This window comes from Tamandua tetradactyla, chromosome 13 (genome assembly GCF_023851605.1).
Source record: "Tamandua tetradactyla isolate mTamTet1 chromosome 13, mTamTet1.pri, whole genome shotgun sequence".
In the NCBI taxonomy this organism is placed as follows: Eukaryota; Metazoa; Chordata; class Mammalia; order Pilosa; family Myrmecophagidae; genus Tamandua; species Tamandua tetradactyla.
Window position 1 is genome coordinate 58,318,105 of NC_135339.1, and position 24,432 is coordinate 58,342,536.

General features: G+C 50.7%; 1 protein-coding gene across 1 annotated transcript in view; it reads right to left on the reverse strand.

The window, feature by feature from the left end:
* Nucleotides 1-24,432, reverse strand: part of SLIT1 (slit guidance ligand 1) — a 183,873-nt gene that overhangs the window by 43,751 nt on the left and 115,690 nt on the right. The window contains exons 4-17 of the mRNA XM_077124460.1: nt 23,509-23,580; nt 21,763-21,834; nt 21,532-21,603; nt 20,864-21,027; nt 17,238-17,385; nt 16,726-16,797; nt 15,650-15,721; nt 12,873-12,944; nt 12,004-12,147; nt 6,357-6,520; nt 5,599-5,622; nt 5,336-5,480; nt 4,670-4,744; nt 4,354-4,497 (exon numbers count right to left, since the gene is read on the reverse strand). Of these exons, the coding sequence (XP_076980575.1) occupies nt 4,354-4,497; nt 4,670-4,744; nt 5,336-5,480; nt 5,599-5,622; nt 6,357-6,520; nt 12,004-12,147; nt 12,873-12,944; nt 15,650-15,721; nt 16,726-16,797; nt 17,238-17,385; nt 20,864-21,027; nt 21,532-21,603; nt 21,763-21,834; nt 23,509-23,580 (1,440 nt within the window). The remainder of the gene's footprint in view (nt 1-4,353; nt 4,498-4,669; nt 4,745-5,335; nt 5,481-5,598; nt 5,623-6,356; nt 6,521-12,003; nt 12,148-12,872; nt 12,945-15,649; nt 15,722-16,725; nt 16,798-17,237; nt 17,386-20,863; nt 21,028-21,531; nt 21,604-21,762; nt 21,835-23,508; nt 23,581-24,432) is intronic.

The window sequence follows — 24,432 nt, forward strand, 5'->3', positions numbered from 1 at the left end:
AAGGCGGCCTACATTAAATGAAGTGAAAATACCAGAACTGCCTGGTATGAGGTAGATGAGGGGATCTAAAGACTTACAGAGATTGGAATATTATAGTGGCTTTATCTTGTAAAATCAGCTCACCCATCCTAGGAATGTCCAGAGAACAAAATTTCACCATGACTGTGGGGAATAAATTTGTGAGATTAACCCCAAAAGATATGATTCTTGTATAAAAGAGCGTTTAAGTCCAGGGTACAGGGGGAAAACTGCTATTGCATGCTATGAGCTATGTTCAAAAGGAAACCATCAGTACTACCACAGCAACAGCAGAGGTAAATAATGCGGTAAGGGACAAGAGTTAAGAGGAGGTTTAGATTTCCTATTTGGTGAGGGTGTATTCATTGGTTTTCTGTCTCTTGGGAACAATGAAATTGTCTAAAATTGAGAATGTTGATCAAATGGAATTCAGGCCCTCTATATGATGCCCGATGAATGCAGGTGGCTGAAGGATGCACTGATGGAGAAGTAGATGGGCAAACGATGGTGTATACTTATGAACGAAGGCTGTGCTACTGCAAAAAGGAACATGTTGTGAGGTATGTAACGATGTGAATGAATATGTGGGACGTTTGGTGAGACAAAATAAGCCAGAAACAAAAAGCAACAATGGTATGGTCACCTTTACAAAATGCTTATAAGAAAACAGAGGCCTAGACTGTAAGCTTTTAGAGCAGACACATTAAGTTCGGAGTGGTGATTATTATTTTTGGATTTTCAGAGGCTGTTTTATATGTATATTATCTGATATTTAGAGATAAGAACAAAGCCGAACAGGTTGTGGTTAAAATAATTCAGAACATAGGGGTAAGGAAGACAGTGTCTATATTTTAGAACCACACACACTCTTTGAGACCAAAGGAAGAAAGGTTTATTTGATCTGGAACTGAAATTTTCTGTAGTGCATAATCTAATTCAACCTATCTGTATAGCTCATTTGAACAACTGAAACACAGGGAGCACAGAATAAGAAAGAGGTCCTTTAATCCTGTATAGATTATTGTAGTTCCTGGATACATCCTAGAGTATATTAAGCAGATATCGAAAAGTATGGGCAAAGTTCCTTGAAGGAGGGGAGAAAGACTATGGAACTATTAAACCTTACAATCAGGGAATCCGCTGACACTGTGTCAAACTTTAGGGACACCCAAATCAACAGGCCATGCCCTCGATTATGAGGCTTACTCTCGTGAAGCTTATGTAGGTAATGGAGAAGCGTAGACTTCCTATACACATGCCTAAGAGGACCTCTGTTGTTGCTCAGATGTGGCCTCAGTCTCTCTAAGCCCAACTCTGCAAGTGAAATCATTGCCCTCCCCACTACGTGGGACATGACATCCAGGGGTGAAAGTCTCTCTGGTGAAGTAGGAAAGGACTCCCAGGGATGAATCCGGACCTGGCACTGTGGGATCAACAATAACATCCTGACCAAATGGGGGAAAAGAAGTGTAACTAATAAAGTATCAGTGGCAGAGAGAGTTCAAATAGAGTCGAGAGGCTACTCTGGAAGTTGCTCTTACCCAAGCTTCAGTTAGACCTTGCTACCTATCATAACCTGCCAACCCCCAACCAGGACCATTCCAGCCAATCCTAAAGAACACCTAGGGCAATATATAAGATTCCACAAGGGTTCCAGGCACTAGAGTAACTTTCCAGAAACCTACACCCTACAGATGGGTCCCTGGTCCAGATAAGTCCTGAAACCTAGCCCACACTCTCCAGAACATCAGATAGTTCCATCTCCCTACCCCATATTAGTGACAGACCCTTCCAATATCAAAAGTTTAGAATTGCCACAGCCCAAACAACCCCAAAGAGAGGGATGGAAAGATCAAAGGTGATGGTGGAATTATACAGAGAAGATAGGACTTAACAAATGAATATGAATGTTGAATCATTAAATTGATATCTTTTTAGTCTCCAGTATTTTAGAGCAGCTAGAAGTAAAAACCTAAAATTGTGAAATTGTAACCCATGTCTAAGTCTGAAATATGTTCTACAACTAATTGTGGCGCTGTGCTTGGAAGTTTATAGATTTGTATGTATGCTATTGCTCACAAAAATAGAAGGAAAAAAAAGTCAATTGTGATGATAAAAAAGTATTTAAGCCCTCTAGCCTCCTATATTCTGGAGCAGCTAGAAGGAAAAATATGAGAGGATTGTATGGTAACCCATGACAAACTCTGTGATCTGTCCTGTAACCACTTTTTGAAGAGTGCTTTGAAAACTATTGTGTTCTTATTTCTTTACTTTGTGTATATGTTAAACCATACAATAAAAAAAAAGTTAAAAAAATTTTGCATCAAAATATTAACTATTTTCAATTATGATGTTTAACAATCAAGTGCTCATCTTTCCTTTGCAAACATGATCAGTAAATTCCATATTCTGCTTTAAAAAAAAGAAAAGAAAAGAACCTTCTCTGTGACCTGCAAGGCCCTCCAATCCAGCCTCGGCCTGTCTCCTCTGCGCCATCCCCTCGCCCCTCCTCCGGTGGCCTCCCACACCCCACGGTCCTCCGCCCTTCTCCACGGACTGCACCCTTCCCTACTATTTCCTTGTTTATACCTGGAAATGTCTCTGTGCATCCTGGTAAACCTGACTCAGCTCCCCTTCCCAACAAAAACCTAAAAGAAGTCTAGCACAGGATAGGCAGATTTTTGAACATTCATAAAAATATTCAAACTGAGTAACAATTAAGGACACTTGTGCAATATTGCATCTTTGCCTGCCAAATTAACACGAGAGTTAAAAATATTATAATAATCCTCAAGGCTGGCAAGAATGTCGGCAAATGCACATTTTCAAGCCGTGCTGGTGGGAGAGAAAGGCTGGACCTTGTTCTTATCCGGAAGTAAGTTTGGGTATATGAACCACAATCCCAAAAGGCATTTTATGCTTTCACCCAGCTAGTCTACCTTTAGGAATTTATCATAAGGGAGGAATCATGGATGGGAACAGAACTTAAAGGTATTAATCACAACAATGCTTATAACTGAAAATACTGGAAATCACCTAAATTGCCAATCATTCCACAATATGCAATCATTAAAACGAGCGTTGGAGAAGAAATGCTAATGATATGAAAGTTCACATTATGTTTAAAAAAAGAGCATGTTACTAAATAAAATATATTAGAGGATAACATTAAAATACATTGGTACACACGTATATGTGTGTGTGCATGTGCGTGTACAGAAAAAACACTAGAAGGATAGTTGTTTATACCAACAAATTACAGCATCTATCACTGGTCAGTGGTGTGATTTGAGGATTCTCATGTCTCCCTGACACCTGTGTCCCTTACTGTTCCTGCCCCAGCACTTGCCCTTCCCCTCTCCATGCCCCCCACCAAGTCTGGAAAAAAACACCAGCGACAGGTTCGATACTCACACACCCTCATACAAGGAATTCTAGGCTAAGATACAGAGGAATGAGGCAACCTTTCTATGAACGGTCTGGAAAGACAGCTGTTCTATATTCACAAGTGAAAAAAAGCAAGCTGCAGAACACACTGCACAATAAAATACGCCTTTTGTAAAACAAACAAGCAAAAATCCACAAGGAGTCCTATCAGACATCCATTTGCCTTACACAAATTCAACTCTGCGTGCCCAGAAAACAAATTTATAGCCCTACTGCAGAGCTGGGATTTAAACCTAGGCAGGTTGCTTCTAGAGTCTTGTGGTCTGATACAGGAGTCACTAGCCACATGTAGATATTTAAATTTAAATTCATTAAAATTAAACAAGATGAAAAATTGCATGCCTCCATAACCCTAGTCTCATTTCAAATGCTCGCTATGCGCGCCTGTCGCTGTTGGTTGGCCAGCGCAGGGGCCAGTCTCGCTGGAAAGTCCTACTGGGCTGCACTGACACTGGACGTGCCCACACAGGCATCTGAAGAGCCTGGGGTGCCCCGGGCAGGGGGTGGTGGAGGGCTGGGTCACTGAGCTGCCTGCATCGGGTTACCCGACTCCCAGCGGTGGCCGACATCCCTGCTCCCTCTTCTACACTCACTCGAGTCACCTCTGCTATGTCCCCATCTTGGGGTCCTCCAGCCCCTCCTCCCTGCAGAAAGACCCGAGTCCCTCCCTCCACCTCTCCGCCAGGCCTCGGCCGCGTGCCCCAGGGAACGGAGAGAACAGTCACGATGGCAGGTGACAGCTTGTCCCCACCGCAGCCAGGGTCCTCAGCGGTCTCCCTCCCTCCCTCTTCCGCTCCCTTTAAAGGGCACACTGTGCTGCGTGGCGCGGCTTTTGCCCGCCTCCGCCCGGTGGGCCCACCCCGCCCCGGCCCCGCCCCGCCCGCTCACAGAGTCCTCAGGCCGCCCAGGCCCCGGAACATGCCGCTGCGGAGGGACTCCAGCTGGTTGGCGGTCAGGTGCAGCTCGCTCACCGACGCTGCGCCCTCAAAGGCCCCATCTTCGATTTCCGACACCTTGTTGTTGCTTAGGTTGCTGGGAGAGGAAGCGAGGGGTAAGCCTCCCTGCAGCCGGGAGCTCAGAACCCCCATTTCCCGCACCCCATGCCCGTGCGCAGGAGCGCTGCCCCCCCCCCCCCCCCCAGTGTTTCCTCTGCCTCCCACGGCCAGCGTCCTGACCCGCCCCTTCCTTCTACTGGGTAGCTCACATTTTCTTCAGATGCGTAAGTTTTTTGAACATCCCTGTGGCCTCCAGGATGGAAATTTCATTGTTGTTCAGTCGTCTGTAAGAGGCAGCAAAGAGAAGTTACACACCCATAAATGACAGACATGACTGTACCCTCCGAACTGAGGATATCTGGGCCTCAAACTGTGGGGCTCTCAGAAGAATTTATGTGGCAAGGCAAATTGATCCTGTTTCAGAGGGAGGCTAGGCACAGCGCTGGGGGGGGGTAGGCAGTGTACATACACGAATGGTAATGCGCACATGTGTTCACACATGCATGTGTGCACATGTGCATTTTTAGGTGCAGAAAACCTAACTAAACCAAACTTGAGCTAATGGAATCGCATCCCCCCAAAAGAAGACAAAAGTCCTGCTGATAAAGACCGTCCCCAGCTTGGGCTGGTGACCTGCCGGGGTGCTAGAGCCTGCTGCCCGGTGGATAGGACTCTGAATCGGAAGCAGAAGGGCCAGGGGAGGGAGAAGCTCAGCTCTCTACCAAGCCCCGCAGCTGATGCGTTCTTGGGGTGTCTCCGGTGTCCCTTGAACAGGGCTGGACTGGCAAAAAGCCTAGAGCAGGCTCAGAAGGGTGCATGGGAGCTGTGGGGGCGGGGGAGGCAGGTGAGGGTGAGGAGGGACCGGGAGTCCTCACAGCTCAGCCGTGGACTGGGGGATGCGTTCCGGGATCTTGGTGAGCTTCAGGCTGGAGCACTCCACCACGCCGGCCTCACAGCGGCATTTGTGCGGACAGGCCACGTCGCTGTTGCACTCGCTGCTCAGCTGGTAATCCTCCGTGCCTGTGGCGAGGCCAGGGCTGAGCCAGGGTCTCCTACCCACCTCGGCTGCCACCCCATGCCCGGCACCCCGCCCCCGCCCTCCCTCCCAGTTTGGTTTTGGTTCCCACCCCTCTCCTACCTGGAATGAAGTACTGCTCTTTGGCTGGGGAGAGAAGCAGAAGCCCATGATGCTGGGACCATCCGGGACTTGCCAGGACAGCCCAGGCCCAGCCCCACTGCTCAGCGAAAGGGACCCCAGGGATGAGCCTGGGGCCCCAAATCAGGACCCCAGAGCCCTCCTGCCCAGCCCCTGGGTGGAGAAGGCCTTGCTACAGATGTTCCTTGCCCATACCGATGCCAGGAGCAGTGGCATATCCAATCAAACCATTTCAAGGAATGCCCCAAACCATCAGAACTCCCAGCAGCAGTGGCGCTGACTTTTCAGATGGGGACAGGGCAGCAGTGGCGTCAGGCTCCTGACCATGGCCAGGGCTCAGAACTGGTCCACACTGTCCCCAGCCAGGCGCCATTTGCCTGCAGTTGCTGGGGCAGCGCCTGCTGTTGAAGCCTGGGGCGGAGGCTCCTTTCTCACCAAGAGGGTCCCCAGGCCCCACACATGCCTTAAAAGGCAGGAAAGCAGAGACACAAAAGAGAAGTGGCCTGGGAGCAGAGGGACATGGGTCTTCGCTTGGGTCCTGGCTCTGCACCTTCAGCAAGTCCTGCCTGGTCTCTCGGCCTCAGTAAAATGCGGGGTGGGACTGAGCAACCTTTCAGACCCACGTCAGACCCCTCTCAGGGCAGCTGCAGAGTGGCCAAGGACACCCTGGCTGAGGTTATCCGGGAAACATCACTGGGTCCCAGAGCAGAGTGAAGTCAGACAGGCAGGAGGACAGTTACCTGAGCACCGGAACTTCTTGCTCTTGATCTGGCCGATGCGCTTGTTGGCGAGGCGCCGGGGGCTGGCGCAGCGGGCCCCGCTCGTCTCGATGGGGTTGGCGCGCAGGAAGTCTGCCAGCCACTTGAGGTTGCAGTCGCAGATGAAAGGGTTCTGAGCCAGGTGCCTGTCCAGAGGGGCAGATCGGGGCTCAGAGACAAGGGCCGCGAGCCTCCGCGGACCTCCGCCTGGGCAGGGGCTCGCTGCTGGCCTGAGGCTTGGGGTGGCCGTGGGGAGACAGGGAGGGTGGGGTGGACCACTGGGGGGGGGGAGTTTCAGGCTCTGGGGCTTCCGGGGGACCCCACACACGCCCTCCTGCGAACCTCACCCCTCCCTCCTCTGCCTTGGGACGTGTCACAACAGCAGATGGAGGAGGGCTGGAGACACAGGGCAAGGAAGCTGAGGCTGGAAGAGGGTGACAGGACAGCTCCTAAGGCAGCCAGGCAGCACCCAGGCCAGCTCCTGGCCTCACCAGCAGCTGTGAGCTCTGGATTAACCCCTTCCCCGCTTGGGTAGCAGCAGCCTCTGTCTCACCAGGAGGGAACTGGGATGAGGGAAATGAGACAGGGTTTGCAGGTGGGGCAGGAGTCTCCACTCCCAGCCCCGGCCGTACGAGCTGCCCATCTCTAGACACAGTGGAAACTCAGAAAACCCTACTCATAGTTATTTATTGGGGACCCACTCTTATTCTCCTGCGAGCTTGCCTGTGTTACCAGCAGAATGAATGTGGTGGTGGGCAGTGGGGGAGACAGATGGCAGGCACCACCAGCTGGGGGATCCCAGGTGGCCGTAAAGGACTACAGGGGTGGCTTTCCCATTTGCAGGCTCTGACCATTCTCACAGGGCTCAGACCAGCCACGTCCTGGGACCACCCCACAGGCAGTTGCCCACCGGGTCTTGGCCACCACTGCACTGTGTGTGCCCTGTTCTTTCCAAACCAAGACACCCAGGGAAGAATATTCCTTCTTGCACCTGTCCTGGCTACTGTCTCAGGGTTGCCATTTCTGCTCGTTGACCTGAAAGCTGGCACTTCCAGAAACACAGAGAGCTAGAGCAGGGGCCCAGTTCAGAGGGACTCAGTGAGCCACGGCCACTGTTCTTCCATCTGAGTGTCATCCACTCAGGCCATCTGACCGTTTGGCTTCAGCCCAGCCCCCTGCTAAGGGGCTGCAGAACTCTCTAAGCCAAGGAAGGAAACTCTGGCCCAAGATCTGTGCCTAGCTCAGCTCAGACCTTGGCAACTTTCTCTCCCATCCATTGTCTCCTGGGCCCTGCCCGCTGGACTCTGGTAGGATGCTTCACTGGAGACTTCCCTGGGCCAGCCATCCCTGCCACCTGCTTTTGCAGCTTCCTTCTCCCTTTCTTGCCTGAGTCCTGGCTCCTTTCAGCTCCACCAGGTGGGCCAGGCTCCTCCCACCCCCTTCTGCATCCAGCTCAATATTTGTTTCCCATTTTAAACTGTCAATTTGCACAGAAAAGATGTATGTGCTGACTCCCCAGGGCAGAGTTTGTAGCTAATTTAAAATATACCAGGATATAGGGACTGCTTAGAAATCCTCTACAGCTGCCCATCCACATCCACATTAGCCTCTGCCCGAGCTAATTGCTTCCCTTTATTGCAATCTTGGTATAAAACTTTGTTTAAAATCAATTCAATTATGTTGTTTAGACATGAACTCAAACGCTTAAGGGGTGGCAAGCTGAATACATTATTTTTAAAGAACATGCTATTTGTGTCCAAAATGACCTGTAAAACTTGAACTACTCATTGAGGCAAGCAGCATCTGTATAAATTTAAGTATTTGTGTGCAAATTAGAATTTTTAACAGTTGCAAAGGGCAAGGAGCTGGGGAGGAAAAATACCCAAGAAAAAAGAAAAATATATATCGGTTTGGGAAAACATAACCAGGTTAAAGTACAATTCAGAAATGTGCTGCTGGGTGGCTAGGCAGCAATCTCTGTGAACATTTCTCACAGTGGAAGGAATGGAAAGGGGTGACTGGATCTCAGCATCTTTCCTGGAATACACACTGAGGAGTCACACCTAAAACTCTTTTGGAGCAGTTGCTCAACATATGACAGTCTTAAGGAAAATGCAGATTCAAGCCACAATGAGATAACACTTCACACCCCCTAGAATGGCTATTATCCAATAGACAGACAATACCAATGTTGGCAAGGATATGGAAATGTAAAATGGTACAACCACTCTGGAAAACAGTTTAGCAGTTTCTTAAAAAGGTAAGCATAGGTTTACAATGTGACCCAGTAGTTCCAGTGCCAGGTGTGTACCCAAGAAAATTGAAAACACATGTTCACACAAGGATTTCTCTGCAAATGTTTACAGCAGCATTATTTATGATAACCAAAAAGTCAAAACAATCCAAAATGCTCACCAACTGCAATGTATAAGCAAAATGTAGTATATCCATGCAATGGCATATTATTTGGCAATTAAAAGGAGCAAAGTACTGATCTGTGCCACAGCGTGACTGAGCCTCAGAACCCTATTCTATGTAAAAGAAGCCATACACAAAAACCACATATTATATGATTCCACTTATGTGAAATATCAAGAATAGGTAAATCCACAGAGATAGAAGGTAGATTGGGGGCTGAGAATTGATTACAAACGGGTACAAGAGATTTTGGGCTTAGAGTAGGGTGGAAATGTTCTAAAACTGGATTCTGGTGATAGCTACACAACTCAACATTTACAAGTAATATTGAATTATATGTTTAGAATGGATGAATATTATGGTTTGTAAGTTATACCACAATAAAGCTATTTTTAAATTGTTCTTAAATATTTGGGGCAAATAAAACTACAGCAAAATCAATACTTTTAACACAAGGCCACAGAACTTGGAACTAAAGAAAAATCAAGAAAGATTCAGGTGAATTGAAATCTGCTCTGTTCTGGCCAAACAGGACTCATTTAACGAGTTTAACCACCAGAGGTATAATAACAATATCTGCTTGTACCCTGGACGTGCATTTCTTTTATTCCTGTCTCAAATTGCATTTCAGTTGTTTATAATATATGATGGCTGTTCATTAGAGCTCAGTTTTACTTTGCAGCCTTAATAATGAGGGTTAGTCTTCTCAAAAAAAAAACACCATTGAAGGGGAAGCTAACATTTCTCGGTGATGGGGAAGAGATGCCTAAAAATAAATCCCTACTCCATTATAGATTCTGTGACCTTGGGTGAGTCACTTAACATCCTCTGCCTCAGTGTCCTTATAAGTAAAACCAGGGATGATAAACTCTATCCCCGTGGGGTTCTAGGTATTGAGGTGATGCATGTAAACAACAGTGGCCTGGCATTCAATACTTGCTCAGTAAGCCTGGGCTACTGCTATCTGGCCTATGGAAAGCTTTTCATTGGAACATTCTGCTTGTGTCCCACTCTCCCCCTAGTGGCAGGGGAAAGTCTCCCCGATGGGTGCCTGGATGACACAGGTCCTCTGCGATCCAGCCAGATAAATGCACATGGACAAAAGCCACAAACGCCTCACGAACCATTTGCCTTCATCACTCCCTTCCAGGGTGAGAGGAAGACTCCCTCATGTGAGACCCCTCAATCCATTCCCCACCCACAAGGCTTTCGGTTCCAGCCTTTAAGTCTCCTTAGCACATTTCTCTTGGCTATTCCACCAGCTGCTTAAAATAACTCACCTTGAGGTGTCTCCCTGCAACCTCTAATTTCAAAAGCTCTCCCAGTGGTGCTCCATTTCTCCCTGGCTATAGGCAAATTAATTAGCCGGCGCCGGGCTGCAGGCAGCTGCGTGGGTTTTAATGAGCTGGGCTTTGTGGCGGCCGTCGCTGCGGACGTGCGGAGTCCCCGGTGCAGGGGCAGGGCCTCTAACGCGACCTGATGGGCACCCGTCCGGGCACCCCGCGCAGACGTCGCCTGAGACAGAGCCCCGTCCAGCAGCCAGCCCGCGGCAGACGGGAAGGCCACGGCGGCGGCACAATAAACTTCACAGTAAACGCCCCCGGAACGCACGCACGCCACGGAGCCCCCAGGTCAGCACGCGGAGCCAGACCGCAGGCCCAGAGCTAAACACGGGAGCACAGGGCACCACTTAAGCGCGAAGTTGAACCCAACAGCTGATGAGAAGTGTCCCTTTACAAAAGCACTCCAGCCAAGAGATAAGGACTCATTTTTTTTTCTTAAAACATCACCACAACACCATTATCAAATGAAGGAGGAATGGAAGAATTCAAGAATCACCAAGGAATAAATGGAGATAGACATCGAGAGCAATGGCTGCTTTTATCCCAACGACCGCCGGACATCACGTGCCTCCCGGTGAAAGAACACAATCCTTCTATCAAGTTGTCTTACCAAATAAATAAATAAATAAATAAATAAATAAATAAATAAATAAATAAAATAATCAAACCTGAACTTGACCAAGCAACTAGATCCAATTTCCAATCTGCAGGACAAAAAGAAGAGAGTGGAATGTGTGAAACTACACCCAGGGGATAGAATCAGCCAAGTGTAGACTGAGTCCAGACTGAGGGGAAACTACAGAACAAATGCTAGGAAAAAAGAGGATGGAGAACAAGCCTACAGATTGGAAAGTCTTAAGAGATGCATCAACGAATTGCATTGCATTGGCCATATTTAAATCTTGATTCAGACAAATATTTAAAAAATGATAACATGTAAATGCAATTGGAAATTCGAACACTAGGTATTTGATGATAGTAAGGAATTAATTGTTAAAGTTTTAGATACAATAACAGTGTTGTGGATGTGTTTTTAAAGAATGCCTGCCTTTTAGAGATATGTACGAAGTCCATATGAATGACATATTCTGTCTGGGATTTGCTTTGACATAGTTTGGACGGGTTGAAAGCAGGGGAGGCAGGGATGAGGTGGGACGGGCCATGAATTGATGACTGTTAAACCACATGACAAACATGGGACAGTCACTGTACATTTATAATTTTCCATAATAACAGATTAAAACAAATCCTGAGGTTTGTGGCTCTCTAGATTTTAATTTATAATCATCCTTGCTGTCATTATATTTCATCTGATTTAAGACATTATAAACTTCAAGATGCACAATGATTTTATGTGATATCAAGAAAGACCAGACTGCTCCCAATTAAACGATGTGCCATTAACTGTGATATGCAGTCCAGTTCCAGAGATGTTGTTGCAGAAACAATGTGTCTTAGAATCAATAAGCTGTAGTAGTAATAATAATAATATCAACTAAGCGTATATCAAGCTCTTATAATGAGCTAAGCTCTGTACAAACATATCCTTTAATCTAAGGACAACTCTATGAAGGAAATGATATTTCCATCTTACAGTTGGGTAAATGGAAGCCGGGAGGAGTTAATTAAATTGTCCAGGGCCATACAGCCAATAAGAGGCATAGCTGAGACTTGAACTCAGTTTTGTTTAACCCAGAGCCTATGCTCCTTCCTCTGTAAGAGGCCACCCCCAGGGAGTATGATGGCCCAGGGCAGGACACAATGCCAGAGCCTGGAGGGCTGTTACCGCTTCCAGGCCCACCTGCTGGAGCCCTGCTGTCGCGGCACCTGCAGGGAGGGAGGGAGAGAGGAGGGCAAGGGGCACTCACAGGGTCTGGATGGCCCGCAGGGAGGTGAAGGTGCCCTTGGCCAGACTCTGGATCTTGTTGTCATAGAGGGAGAGCAGCGACAGGTTCTGTAGGTCCTGGAAGGCATCAGGCCGGATGCAGTTGATCTTGTTGGCATTCAGAAGCCTGTGGGCAGAGGCGGGGCGGGGGTGAGGGGAGAGGCACAGAAACGGACTCACCAGCAGGCTCCAGGCACCTTCCTAGGCACCGAGCATGCAGCATTTCAGGGAGGAGTGTGCGGAGAGCAGGCACCAGGACTCTGGCCCCCTGTGTGTCCTCTCTTCACACAGGAGTTCCTGCTGCCTTCTCCATGCACAGGGACATCTACTCTCTTTCAAGGGACTGTGAGAGATGGCTGTGGGATTCTAACAAAGCAGGGAGTGCGGAGGCAAAGCCACCTCCGAAAAGCATTTGGGGGCTCCTCCTCCTTCCTAGGGTCCTCCTGGGCTCCCCAGGCAGCTGAAATGGAGGATTTGGTTTCAGCACCTCTGGGGTCCTGGAGGAGACACCTTGCCTAGAAACTCATGGTTCAAGGGGGCTGAGCTGGACTTGGGTGTCCCACTGCAAGAGACAACTCTGTCCCCAGCCATGCTGAGCTCCACAGGAACGCAGGCCCCGGGGCAAGACCCTCTCCACGATCCGCTCCAAACCCGCCTCTCTGTCTCTCTCTTGCCACAACTGCCCCTGCATTGCCCTGTAGCCTCTCGCTGCCATACTGGGTCTGCCCTTCTCCTTGCTCCTTGTGTCGAGTGAGCCCCACACCTCCAAGAGGCTGCAGGGTAGTCTGAGAGGAAAGCTGGCCCACCTCCTGGGCCCCCCCCCACCCAAGGGCACCCGCAGACGGTCCTTACAAAAGCTGTAGGGTGTACAGGCCTCCAAATACACCCCGGGGGAGATCTGTGATCTTGTTCCCATAGAGAACCCTGGAGAAAAGACAGTAGAAAGGGGGGTGGGGAAGAATTAGAGGTCAGCTTTGCAGGGCCACGGCCCGTGCTGCAGGTTGTGCACTGCACAGTGGCACCACTCATTCCGTTCCCATCATAAGCATGGCAGCTGTACACACTTATCATACCGTAGTGCCAGCAGGTGGCAGTAAAGTGTCTTAGGAGAGAGTTGTCTTTTTCTAATTTGCACGAAGGTGCCTTTTGGGCTAGAGGGGGCATGCTCCCCATTACGCTGGAACGAATCCCACTCCCAATCCTCACACACAGCCCCACGAAGCCCGTGAAGGGGCCCTTCCTGGATACCTCTTGGGAAATTAACGTGGGCCAAGGATCCAAAAAGAGACTGTTGAAAGATGAGAAAATCCCATGGGCAAGAATAATTAACACATTTTCAGAGAATTATAGGGAAAAAATAGAACGCCAAACGGCATGTGCAGTAGGAGCTCTAGCATGTCAGACGAGGCTTCCCTGCGCAGTGAGAATGCCAGAAAGAAATAGACCAAAATGTTAACTGTGCTCAGATCTGGGTGACAGCACTGCAGTGACTTTTTTTTTTTTTTTTTGACTTTAGTGCTTCCAAAATTTTCTACATTATGCATGAATTACATGTATAATTTTTTTTAAATGACCAAACGTTTTAAAAAGATATGCAGTATCACCTGGCCTATTTTCCCATCTCTAAGCAGCCAGGGGAAGCTGAGGGGGTTGCATTATGTCCCCCCAAAAAAGATATGTTGACATCCTAACCACCTCCCCAACCCGTGACTGACCTCATTTGGAAATAGAGTCTTTGCACAGCTGTAATCAAGACAAGGTCATATTGGATTAGGTGGAGCCGAAACCCACAACCGGTGTCCTTATGAGAATGAGATTAAAGAACATAGACGCACAGGGGAATGTCATGTGACAACAGAGGCAGAGATTGGAGTGCTGCATTTACAAGCTAAGGAATGCCAAGGATTGCTGGCCACTGCCAGAAGCCAGAAAAGACAAGGAAGATCGTTCCCTAGTGCCTTCGGAGGGAGCGTTGCCCTACTGACACCTTGATTTTTGGACTTCTAGCCTCCAACACTGTGAGAGAATGCACTGGTGCTGTTTTAAGGCCCCCAGGTTTTGGTAGCTTGTTACAGCAGCCACAGGAAATGGATACCAGCCACCCCTTGTAAATATTCAATCTGACTGAAAACAGTATGTGGTGTTTCTTCAAACCTGGCTTCAAGATCATTCTTGGAGGAGGACAAAGCAGGAGCAAAGGCTCTGAAGTGGGATCAGGGTTGGCTACACGGAGAACTGAAAAGCCCTGTGTGGCTCAAGTGAAGGAAGCAAATGAGACAGTAGCTTGGATTTTACCCAGCAAGCCTCAGGAAGCCTTGGGAATATGATCAGATTCGCATCTCAGCAAGATCCTCCAAGCTGCTATGTGGAGAAGAGAGTGGAGGGGGCAGGAGGAGAAGCGGGAAGACAAGGTTAGGGCCCACCAAATGTGGACATGGCCGATGGGATCTATTTGCAGAACTGATATCCATGGCCTCAGTGTGCAAGTTCTAGGATGGTGGAGAGGTGGCTGTGATAAGGAACACACCAAGACAGGTAACTTTCGCCTTTTATCTCTTCAGAATGTTCCAACTTAGGGAGCATTTCATTCACTTCTCAGAGGAAGAGCTCTGCATTTTGGCAGATCCTCCAGGATCTGAGCTCCTCAGCCAGCAATAGTGCCCTGTCCAGTTGTACAGGCTGTGCACTGCACAATGTCAAGGCCGCCATTCCTAGCTGAATACTGCCTAGACATGATGCAGCAGCTCTACCTGTCACCATGGACGCTACTCCAAGAATAAAAGGTGTGTGCAGAAGGTACTGAACCAGGAGCTCCTATACTCCCCAGGTTGGGGGAGGGGGGTTCCGTTCAGTTCCACCTCTCAGGACCCCTAGTTCTATACCAAGAACGTGTCAGTGCTGGTGAGGGACAGGTGCAAACATTCGTTCCAAAAGACTGACACATGGCTCCTATCTATGGGAAACTTGTCCCCAACCACAGGGCACTGTGAGTGTGCTTTCTGAACCAAGTTCCATGGAGCCTCAGAGAGAGTGGAGGACTTGGTGAACTTGGGAACGCAAGGGAGGGTTCCTGGAAAAACAGTGATGGCCTATTTCTAAGACAAATGTTTGATGCTGCATTACATTTCCCCTATGGACATACTGGAAGGAGAGAGAGGGAAACTCTGTCCTCCCATATTGGGGTATAGCAGGTTTGGGATGAAAGATGGCACAACTAGAGCTGTTGGTCACTGCCCTGCAGCTGCCCTGGGAAGGCTCAGGAGTATGGAATTCTGACCTTCTGGGGAGTGGGCCTGGGTCGGAAGACTGCCACAAAGGATGCAGGGCAAATCCCCACAATGGTGGGGACAGCATCAGGGTTGCCAGACAATGGCTCACCCTAGGTTTTCCCATGCCTGGCCTCTGATTCCCTCCACCCATCACAGCTGGGAAGAGACCAGCAGGAGGGAAGGGAGAGCTGGGCTCAGCAACCCTGGACTTCACATGCAGAGGGAGGTCCACAGAGGAGGGTGGAGGGTGGGCTGGCTGACGCTCCCCCTTGGGAGGTGCTGGCCCTGCTCCCCCTCCAACACCCACCAGAGGGGCCTGCAGGCTTGGTCCACCGCGGGTGTCCCGGCACTGCTACTCACAGCGAGTTGAGGGAGCGGAGGCCCTGGAAGGCGTCGGGCGCGATCTCTGCGATCTGGTTGTTGCTCAGATCTCTGCAAGGCAAGCACAAGGAGAGAGCGTGGAATCCCTCCGAGAGGAGCAGGGCCCTGCCTGCTTCCCACCCCCCCCCCAACCCCCCCCCCACCCCCGCCTCCTGGAGGCCAGAGACCTCTTTGAAATGAGAAGAATAAGGGTTCGGATCCCCCATCCATTTGAAAACCCGTCCGCCAGTATTTCCCACGGGCTTCAGGCAGGGCGTGGGGCGTGTGCAGGGTACCCCAGGCTTGGCCAGCTATTGTACTGATTTGGAGCTGCAGGTACCCCAGAAAAACGTGTTCTTAAAGCTAATCCATTCCTGTGCGTGATGGCTCCTGGTAAGCAGGACCTTTTGAAGTGGCTACTGGTTAAGGTGTGACCCAGCCCGGTCAGGACGGGTCTTATCCGATTAGAAGGCCTTCATAAGCAGAATGAAATCCAAACACAGGGAAAGCAAGCCGCGGAAGCCAGAAGCTGAACTTCAACGGAAGCCAGCTGGAAGAGGAGGCCATGTGGCAAGCTAAGAACCAAAGATGACCAGCAGCCAGCCCCAGAAGGTCACAGTCTTTGGGGAGAAAGCGTCACTTCGATGATGTCTTGACTTGGACATTCTTTGAGCCTCAATCCATGAGCAAATAAACCCCCACTGTTTAACCCGACCCGTTTCATGGCATCTGCCTGAGCAGCCCAGAAAGCGACAACAGCCACGGAGGAGGCTTCCCCACGCGTGCCTGCCGGCCTCCTCCACCCTTCCTGGGTCCTGAGCTGCTCTTACTGGTGTGGAAGCTGGGATGGGACAAGGATGAGAATCAGCTCCGGGTACGTGCCAGGCCCAGGCTCAACCACTCACTTTGGTCCCACCACAACCCGGTGAGGGGGTCCCCCCCACCCCCACTTCACAGACAAATGATCTGTAGGCCAGGGAGGGCCACTCCCCAGGGCCACTTAGCTGGCAGGAGGCATGGTCTGGGTTTTCTCCCACCCCGTGCTGCCTCTCCAGGGGACAGCGGGTGGCACTCACATCCTCCGCAGCTTCCTGTAGGGAGAGAAGGCACCCGGGGGGATGGACTTGATTCCGTTGAGTTCCAGGCGGCTGCAGGGAGAGAGCACGGAGGACGTGCGAGGGTCAGGGGCCCCCTGCCCTGCTGTGGCCTGCTGGGGTCACGGGCGCAGACCCAGCTCCCTGGCCACGCTGCCCCGCTGCCTCCTGCCTCCTGAAGTCTGGAGGAATTGGGGGAGCAGGAGGCAGAGAAAAGGAGCCGCCTTGATTGTAGCGACATTATCAAGGCTCCTGTGGTTGAGAGGGACCCGTGAATGACGCTGATGCTCAAAAACAGATTCTAGCAGACTCGCCCAGAGCTCGGCTGGGCCGAACAGGGCCACAGAGAGACACCCCCCTCCAGTTTCCTGGGCCCTGGGCGGAGAGCTAAGCCCAGGTAAGACAAACTGTGTCTTCCTCATTTGCCCCCGAGGGGCCCGGGGACAGGCCCTGGGTGGCGCTCGCTCCAGCCCCGCCCCCTGCCCTGTACTCACATCTCCGTCATGGCCTCAGGCAGGTTGGCAGGGATGGCAGTAAGGCCTTTGCCGCGACAGTCCACGATGCCGTTGCTGCAGGTGCACACGGCGGGGCAGGAGCCGGCCGAGAGAACGCAGGCGGCCCCGCGGCCCGCCTCCCCTTGGCCTGCCGAGACAGTGGGGACGCGACCTCAGGGGGCACGCCCGCAGCCCCCTCCCACCAGACACAGAGGGGTGGGGCAGGGCCCGCGGGGACAGTGTCTCTGATGAGGATGAATTAGAGACCCCCTTGGAGGCAGGAAATAAGAGATTCCAGACCGTGATATAGCCCTGGGGGCACCTGGCACAGAGCAGGTGGTTTTAGGTGTTTGCTGAATATGTTTGCAGTGTTTGCTGAACCTAACACGCGCTGCATAAGAATGTGATTCACACACTAGGAAATCCTGCGCGGAATTCTGGGCCATAGCCCAAGACACTCAACACTTCGGAGCCTGAGTCTTCTCTGCAATCGGAACAGCATGACAGCAGCTAGTTTAAGTGCTCCTTTTGTGCCACATGTTCCGGGAAGTGCTGTACATGCCATATCTTATTTAAATCCCACTGTAAATGCAATAAGAATCATAATATTATTAGTGCCATTTTACAGCTGAGAAAGCTGAGTCCTCAAAATAAATAAATTTGTATAACTTACACAGCTAATAGGTGATGAAACCAGAATCAAATCCAGTGCCTGATGTGAAACCACTCTTTAAAAGTGCAGTTCACTAGTTTTAAGTGTATGACTGGTTGGCATATGGATGCCTACGGACACATCCATAAAACCACAAATCCAGATACTATTTCCATTACCCAAGAAAGCTCCCTCGTGCCCATTGCCCATGGTAACCACTGCTCCAGATTCATTGCCAAAGATTCGTTCTGCTTGTTTGTGAAACCCACAGAAGTGAAACCATGCAATAGGTTCTCTTTTGTGTCTGGCTTCTTTGGCTGAGTATCTGAGATTCATCCATGTGATTGTGGGTATCAGTAGTTCACTCTTATTTACTACTGCGTGGTGGTCCACTGCATGGATATACCACATTTTGTGAATCCATTCTGTTGTTGGTGGATATTTGGGTTATTTCCAACTTTGGGTTATTATGAAGAAAAGCTGCATGGAATATTCTTGGGCATGGTCTTTTGCAGAACAAATGTATATTTCTCACAGGGGAGTTGCAGGGTCATAGAGTAGACATATTAAGTTTACTAGATCCAGCTAAACAGTTTTGCAAAGTGGCTGAGCTAATTTACACTCTCACCAGCATTTTAACCTCTAATCCCTTCCTTGACTATGCCACAAGGTGGGGGCCAAGATCAAATGAGACAAAGCTATGACAATTCCTGGCACGTTGTGATATCCCTGTTCTCAAGGAAGGAGTTGCTGGGGTGAGGATACCCGCACTGAACAGAGTTTGGGGGTGGGTGTAGTAAGGGAGATGCCTGAATATGGAAACCAAGGTATTCCAACTGCAAAGAAAAACGCTGCATTTCAAAATTAAAATAATCCAAGTGATGCTCCCATTCCTATTCCCAGCCGTGACAGCTACCCATTGGCAAAGCCTCAGTCCTGGCTCTTACACACCCAGGTATGTTCATGTGCACACACACGTACATGCACACACATCCATGTCACGTGGAGGGTAAGATGCCCTGGCTCTATACACACACACTCCACACCATGCACATACCCATGCACACGTGCACACACACCCATACTTGGGAAGAGCACTCTGGCTCTATGCACATATACACACATAACACATGCACATACACACACACACACACTTTTATGTCATGTGGAGGGTAAGATGCCCTGGCTCTACACACACACACACTCCACACGCATGCACATACACATGCACACATGCACACACATATGTGTCTTTTATAGGGTAAGAGCCCAGGCTCTATACACACACACTCCACACCCATGCACATACTCATGCACACGTGCACACATACCCATACTTGGGAAGAGTAAGGCACTCTGGCTCTATGCACACATACACACATAACACACACACACACACACACTCCACACACATGCACATACACATGCACACGTGCACACACATGTGTGTCGTTTATAGGGTAAGAGCTCAGGCTCTGGAGCCAGATTGTCTGGTCTGGAATCCCATCTTTGTCACTTCCAGGCTGCAAAACCTTGGGTAAGCTCCTCTCCTCCTTCTGCCTCACTTTTTTTGCCTGTAAAATGGGAGTAATAATAGTGGCTCCATCAGAGGATTCCTGTGAGGACTAAGCAGGGCGGTGCTGCATGCACAGCCCTTGGAACAATGGCACAAGGACGTCATGCTGCATGCAGGGGTTGAGGGTCCAAGAGATGCCAGCAGTGGGCCAGGTGCTCTCCCAGTCAGAAGGTACCACTTCTGGGAAGTGTACTAATTCTAAGTTTATGGCTGGTTGACTTTCTGCCTATAGACACATCCGTAAAGGCTTCTTAGTCCTTGGCTCACATTCAGGCTTCCCAAAGCCCCACCAATGCTGTCACCCAGGGGAGTGGATGCCCAGGCACCCCCGCAGCTGGTTGGCCACAACAGACTCCAGCTTTGAGCAGTTTCTGCCTCCACTTTGGTCCCGTCTGTTTCCTTCTCCATCCCCTGACTTCTTCTCTTTGGAACAAGAAGCTGGGAGGGTTCATGGTTTCCAATTGTGCCAAGTGCCCCACCCTGGCTGATGCTCGGGAATCCTTGCTCACGTGCATAAGTATCTGAACCTCAGTACGCACCAGGCACTGTCCCAGCTCTTTGCACATATTAACCCACTTAATTTTCACAACGACCCTAGGGGCAGTTACCACGATTAACCCCAACTTGCAGATGAGGAAACTGAGGCATAGAGGGCAAAGTCACCTCTGAGTGATGGGGAGGGCAGGCTAGGGAAATGAGAGGCCTGGGCAGCAGGAGCCTGGGGGGCTCACCTGCTCTAGGCCAGAGGAGGCCTCTCCAGGATGAGCAGCAAGAGGAGGGGTCGGTGGGCGATGAGCAAGAAAGGCATACCTGGCAGGGGCCCGCCTGTGAGGTGCCAGCTCAAGGCAGGGACAGAGGTGGGCATTGCCAGAACACGTGAGTGAGGAGCGTGATGGCAGGGGAGGCTGATGGCAGGGGGAGGCAGGGCTGACCATGCAGGGGCTTTGCAGAGCTTGGAGCAGTTTGAACCTTCTCCCGGGAGCACAGGGGAGCTAGGTGAGCATGAAGCAGTGACCTGACTAGACTTGGAGATTCTTTAAGGTCTCTGGCTGCAGAGTGGAGGTTGAAGAGACTAGGGAGAAAGTGAGGTGAGCAGTCAGGGGGCTATTGCAGGACCCCAGGTGGAGGATGAAGGGGCACGGACTCTGAAGTCCATATCACCTCGAGGGCAGGAAAGACGGCCCCATCCAGGGGCTTTTCAAGGCAGCAGAAGAAGTAAGGTGAGGAGGTGAGGGTTGGGGAAAGGAGGCGATGGATGGGACAGGACGGGCCAGTGGTGATGGGGGTGGCAGGAGGTAATGGGAGGGAAAAGAGGGAATTGGGGGTGGGGGCAGGAAGAGGTAATGGGGGACACAGGGTGATGGACGGTTGAGAGCCCCGGCAGGGGCCTGCACCCACCTGAGCAGCTGAACTCATTCTTCTGGACCTCGGCCACGTTGAGGCCACGCAGGCTGGCGGGGCCCGAGCACTGGGTGAAGAGTCCAATGGTCGGCCGCTGCCGCAGCCACTGTGAGAGCCAAGCCAGGTGGCAGTCACAGAACAGGTGGTTGGAGTGCAGGCGGCTGTGGGAGGACAGGGCAGCTCACAACCCACCTGGGTCCCCATGCATGGGGAGCCCTGACACGTGGGTGGCGGCCAAGACCCCAGGTGCTGAGTTCGGCTCCCCCACACCCTGTGCTCAGTTGACTGCCAGCTCGGTTCTAATAGAGGGGATCATCTGTAGCAAAGTGGAAGTTCCTGGCCGGCTCTCCCTTCCCTCCCAGCACGCTGTGGGTGCACCTTGGCAGGAGTGGCCCACGGACTATCATTCCTGTTACTAAACTCCCACACATCCACTGCCTTAAATCACATCACTCGTTTTCAAGCACAAAACATGCACCGTCTGTCTTTTAAGGGAAAGTGAAATACAAATGATATTTCAACGTCCTGAAAATTTTAGCTTACCCCCCACCTCCATCCACTCCTGGTGCTGGGCTGCCCTCCCGGGGTGCAGAGGGGAATGAGCTGCACCGCTGCCCACAGCACCCACCCCGCCCACAGCTCTGGCCCGGCTGGGGCTGACTCACAAGGTCCGCAGCTTGGGCATGTGGTTGAAGCTGGACATGGGGACGGTGCTGATGTTGTTGTTGTTCAGGGTCCTAAGGGGGGAAGCCGGAGTCAGGCAGCCTCTGCCAGCGGGGGGTGGCGTGGGAGGCACAGGGCCCCCAGCAATGGGCGGCTGTCCTGCCGGCCCCCTGGGGCACAGACGCCGACCCCCGATGGCAAAGGCCCCCCTTCCTTTCTCCACCTTTACTTACAGCACCTCCAGCCCCCGCAGAGCCCGGAAGGCCCCTTCCTCAATGCAGCTGATCTGGTTCTTGTCCAGCTGCCTGTGAAGCCAAGGGAAGCTTTAGAAAGGACAGCACATTCCCTGCCACATTTTGATCAAGCACTCCATTAGGGAGAAAAAAAAAAGTATGACCCTAATTGCTGTTAATGCTATATGTCAGTTCAAATATTAAATATTATTAAAACTTAAATTCTGTCTTGATTGTAGTTACAACAATAAATATAAAGAAAAGTTATATGCCTCTATGCAACATTGCATACGCCCTAGACAGCAGGTGCGTGCACACACACACACACACACACACACACACACACACACACACACACCCTCTGGAGCCCACCTAGAGAGTGCTGGCAGCAGAAAAATGAGAGAAAGTGCAATACCAGGGCAGTGGCCCCCAGGCCCAGCAAGCATTTCAGGCTGAGTGCCAGATCAGATAGACTGGCATTGGCTACCTGGAGGGCTGTTTTCAGAATAATTCTGAAGCTGTGACCTGGGCTCTGTGGGAAAGCATGCAGTGACTGATTATCAATGTCTGCCACTGGACCAGGAGAGGGGGAACTCGACAAGCACGCCAGGCATTTTCCACGCTGGCTGCAGGCAGACCTCGGGACATGGGAAGCCTGGCCCAGAATAAATCTGGATCATCGGAATGAAGTGTCACATTTAAATAGCACTTTACAAGGTATATTTATTCCCTATTTAAATCTCAAAACAATTCTGTGAGGTAGGCATTATTTTCCCCATTTTACAGAGCAATAAATTAGGGTTCAGTAAAGTTAACTGCTTTGCTGAACAGTAAGTAAGTGGAGGAGAAGATTCAAACCCAGCTCTCCCAATGTAAAGATGATGCACTGGAGGGCAAGGGCCTGGAACATTACCCAGTCCCCACAGTTCCTGACATTCCCTTCAACTTGGTGGGCACCCAAAGCCCCACCACCCCACCCCGTCACTAAGCATTTGCTTGGCTCTCACACAAAATCACACCAAAGAGAGCTGGACATACTCCCTTGTCTCCTCCAACCTCAGATTTCTCCAGAAAACCCATGCTTCTATCAGCCGTCTCAGGACCGGCCAGCCCCTCGGATGCCTGCACCAAAGGGCTCAGGGACACCCACAAAAGGGGGCAGGGGTGGTCCAGGAGCCCCCATACCCCTCTGCTTCTCAAGGCTGTTGTGCTGGTTTGAAGCTATTACGCACCTCAGAAAAGCCATGTCCTTTAATCCTCATTCAATATTATGGGGTGGAATCTTTTTTATTATTTCCATGGAGATGTGACCCACCCAGTTATAGGTGGCAACTTTTGATTAGATGGTTTCCACAGAGATGTTTCTCCACCCATTCAAGGTAGGATTGCTTACAAGAGCCTTTTAAGAGGGAACCATTTTGGAAAAAGTTTCAGAGCCACCAGAACTGACAAAATCAACAGAACAGGCAGAGTCCCTGAGAAGCCGGTGAAGAGAAAGCTAGCAGATCTCGCCCTGGGCCTTTTCAGCTGAGAGAGAAACCCTGAATGTCATCTGTCTTCTTGAACCAAGGTATCTTTCCCTGGATGCCTTATATTGGACATTTTTATAGACTTGCTTTAATTGGGACATTTTCATGGCCTTAGAACTGTAAACTTGCAAATTAATAAATTCCCCTTTTTTAAAAGCCATTCCATTTCTGGTATATCACATTCTGGCAGCTTCCAAACTAGAACAGCTGTACTCACAAATTTTTTAGGTCCGTAGCTCCACGAAAAGCTTTCCTGGGAATGGCCTGGATGGTATTCTCACTCAGATCCCTGCAGCAATAAAACCAGAAGGAGAAAAAACACTGGTCAGAAAAGAGATTTCTCCAGAGTGCCAGGCCAAGTCAGGGAGGTGAAAGGGGCCAGATGGCACCCAATCCGTCACTTCTGGCTCTCAGAGCCTGGGACAGTGTCTGGCCCACAGTGGGCACCCGCTGAGCAGTTGATCAATGAATGAATACATGATGCAGCTGAAGAGCGGTGCACAGCTCCTGAGGGAGCTGGGCCCCCAGCTACCTCCCCTTTTCTGGGCAGAGGGACTGCAGCTGGAGGGGGAAGCCTGAGGCAGCTGTGGCTGGCTCTGCCAGACCCCAACCCAACCTACCAGACCCTCAGAGGTCAGCCCAGCTCCCACGGCATCATCCAAGGCTGCCAGGGAGCAATCGAGGATGTGCAAATGGGGCTCCCCAGCAGAGGGTCTTCTCGGTTGGCCCCCAGCTGCCCCGGGACATCTGTGGTGAATGCGGCCAGAGCTTGTACTTCCACGACATTTTCTAGCTGACGTAGGGCATGGCACCTCCTTGGATTAACCTCACACCCTATACTCCTTGTTTTCCTGACAAGGAAGCTAAGGCTCAGAAAGATCCATGACTCCCAGGTAAGCCAGTCAGTATAGCCAAACAGGTCTTGAGCTCCAGGCTGGGTCTGACTCAAATCCAGAGCTCAGAGAGGGGCCAGGGCCTCAGGGTGGGGGGGCGGGGGGGAGGGGGTTTGGAGCCCATGGAGGGGAAGGTGTGGCCCCAGCACTGCAGCCCTGAGTGGTGCTGGCCCTTTGTGACCAGGGAGCATCGGTGACTTATCTACCTCCCCACTGACATGAAGGAGGAGGCACCACAGGACCCTGCC